The following is a 3,008-nucleotide window of genomic DNA, read 5'->3' on the forward strand; positions in this document are numbered from 1 at the left end:
CAACGAATCATTCGAATCGTTAAAAATACGTATATGGGCTTTGAATTTTATCGAATGATAGTCGATTTAGTAATTTTCAGTTTATTTTTAAATTAAAGTTTTATTTTTTATATAGTAATGTTTATATTAAAAAATTTAATCTATTTTAATATTTTAGACTTTTAAAATAAAAACGTTATTGACTTAAAAATTTTTTTAATTTAGATTAATTTTTAGTCGAATATTTTTAATTTAGAATAAACGCGAATAGAGAATAAACCCGACATTTATTCGTTGTATATTAATAGAATTATTATTATTATTATTATTAATGATTATTCATATTACAATTTCATTGATATGATGGCCCCTCGCGACGCGTTCGTGTTCCGCGCATCGTATACTATATAAGCGTAAAATCTTACGCTTATTGCCGGCAATGTTAGTCGGTAGCAAAAAGGAGTACTTCTCCTTATTTTTGTTTTCTGGCATATGAAGCCAGAATATTGGCCAGCAACAAAAGGTGAGTTCAATTTGGCCACAAGAAAGAATAGTATCTAAGAGTAAAATGATGTGTAACACCAATTTGAATTTTTAAAAGGAATATGTACACTGAGAAAAAAAAATTGTTTAACGAACAAACACATTTAGTTGTTTACAGATTTGATTATTTTATCAATTTTTATTTAATTAAATTTAATCGTACTCTGCTTAACGTTAAACAGTTTGTTAAGCAGACTACGGTTAAACTCGATTAAATAAAATTTGTTTATTTATTTTAAAATTTGTTTATTTATTTAAAAAAAAAATAATCTGGAAACAACTAAATGTGTACAGTTAGTTGAACAAATTATTTTTCTCAGTGTATAAAGATAAATTGATTCGGGAGGGTAATTTACTCGCAAATTGCGAGTTTTTATATTTTTAAAAATATTGCTTATTTAAAATACAAAAATAATCAATAAACAACAGGGCTAATGAGAGTCAACGCGGATAATCAAGCCAAGTTTTGATCTTGTATAAAACTTGCGCTTGATTATCCGCGCTGATTGTTATTAGCCCTGTTATTTGTTAATCTTTTTTGTATTTTAAAAATTGAAACTCTGTTTTAATTATTATTATTTATTGTTTACTTATTTAATATGATCGCGATTAAGTTATCCCTGAATTCATCAGTACGCGATAGGACATGATTAGGCAGTAGCTGCGTTTAGCAGAAAAAGCAGCTTTGCAAATATTATAAATTATTAATTATTTCTTCAATATGTAATTGATTTATACATTTAAATCCATAAGGAATCAAAAGCAAGGGACAATCATATTGTAGAATTTTACATTTGTAAAGTTGCTTTTTTTGCAGCTATTAATGTATTCGCGATGTTATTACACATTTATGAAGTAATTTAGAAATATACGGGTAGAGAAGGTAGAGATAGGCGAATAGGCACGAATAAATGAAAATAGGGGTAGGTAGAACGATAAGTATGGATAGATAGAGACTGCATAGGTAGGGACAATAAGTATGGAGAAGTAGGGATAAACTCAATTTTAAATTAAAAAATTAAATTGTTTAACAAATTAAATGACACTTGAATAAATTTTGCGATCGGGTAATTAAATTAAATGTGTAACGAATCTAAGAAATAAACAAAAACCGTGCAACAAAGCCTGTTGATCGGAGCACATTAAAAGAGTATGAAAACTATATTATTTTACTTATTTGTAATATTCGTAAATATTTCGACAGTTGGACGATTGGCGCGCGTCTTTGGGGGGAAGAGGAGGATGACATGGGGCAGCGCTTCATATTATACGTAGTTACTGCGCAATTATTTCATTCTCGAGAATCCCGATCCAGACAACATAAAGTAAGACATTCCAAAAGAGAGACATAAGACATCTTTGGCGTCTAAAAGACGTCTCAATGTGTTGTCTGGGGAGGCTCGTACAGGCAGGTAGCTATGCCGTTTCTTCACATTTCTTTTTGAAATGTAATCGCAATAAATACATAATACGAATCGTTAAAATTAGTTAGAAAAAGTTTTTTAACCCTTAATACTATTATTAACAGTAGGAAGCTGAAATCATAACACAATATTAATATAATATAAAGGCATGTAACAGAGTAGTTGCGGGGAAATTACCCCCATTTCATCTATGTTTTCTGACTTCTGCGGCGTAAATCCCAACGCGGCGTATTTGTTGAAATTACCCTAAATATTCTTCGCGACGAGATAAGACAAAATTCGCTAAATTAACTTGTTTGAATTTTCAATTTCGTTTATTAAAATTCAACTCTTTCAACAATTCACTCATTCAACAATTCAATTCTTATTTACATATGTAGGAGATGCGAAATTTTTTCGTTCAAGGACCCATTAAACTATCCCTCCTATGGATAGTCGGCAGGCTTCTAGCCTCCTGAGGATTTAGTACAGAGATGAATCACATCTATTATCGACGATACGATTTTATCGATAGTTTCAGAAAATGTATATAGTCACGTAGTTCCCAAACTGAAAATTGAATGTACTGGCGGTAGTATACAGGCGATTTTGACAATCCTAACCTTCCATTTTCTAAGTGTTTTGAAGTTGATATTTGTTGGTTAGATCTCGTATTTTCAAATCATTGCATTTAATTCGTGTGTCTTTCTTGTTTTTATTTATATATTATACAGATATACAGAATTTAAGAATTATGTTATACATTGAAAGTCCAAGTCAAAGTGCAAAATATGGAATCTGCCTCACTATATACATATTGTAGGTTAGAAGTACTAACTTCGTAATCGATTGGTAGTATATTTAAAGTCAAATTTTCTTCTTTTATTTAATACACGAGAGATAATTCATTAACAGAAATCTTGAGAGTATTTCTGAAAAGAGTTTGGCAGAAAAAACTTCAAATTTTTACGTTCGAAAATATCTAAACTTTTTGTGGACACATGACAGGTCCCATAAAAAAGAAAATTTCCAATTTGTTCAACTTGTTTCCCATGTCAAAAAATTATCAAACTTACAGAAACT

At 29.8% G+C, this 3,008-nt stretch overlaps 1 protein-coding gene across 1 annotated transcript in view; it reads left to right on the forward strand.

The window, feature by feature from the left end:
* Positions 1-471: 471 nt before the first annotated feature.
* LOC108753318 (aprataxin) overlaps positions 472-3,008 on the forward strand; it is a 3,794-nt gene continuing 1,257 nt past the window's right edge. Inside the window, exon 1 of the mRNA XM_018494799.1 lies at positions 472-502. Coding sequence (XP_018350301.1) covers positions 472-502 — 31 coding nt within the window. The remainder of the gene's footprint in view (positions 503-3,008) is intronic.

The sequence above is a fragment of the Trachymyrmex septentrionalis genome, unplaced genomic scaffold (assembly GCF_001594115.1).
Source record: "Trachymyrmex septentrionalis isolate Tsep2-gDNA-1 unplaced genomic scaffold, Tsep1.0 scaffold69, whole genome shotgun sequence".
NCBI lineage: Eukaryota > Metazoa > Arthropoda > Insecta > Hymenoptera > Formicidae > Trachymyrmex > Trachymyrmex septentrionalis.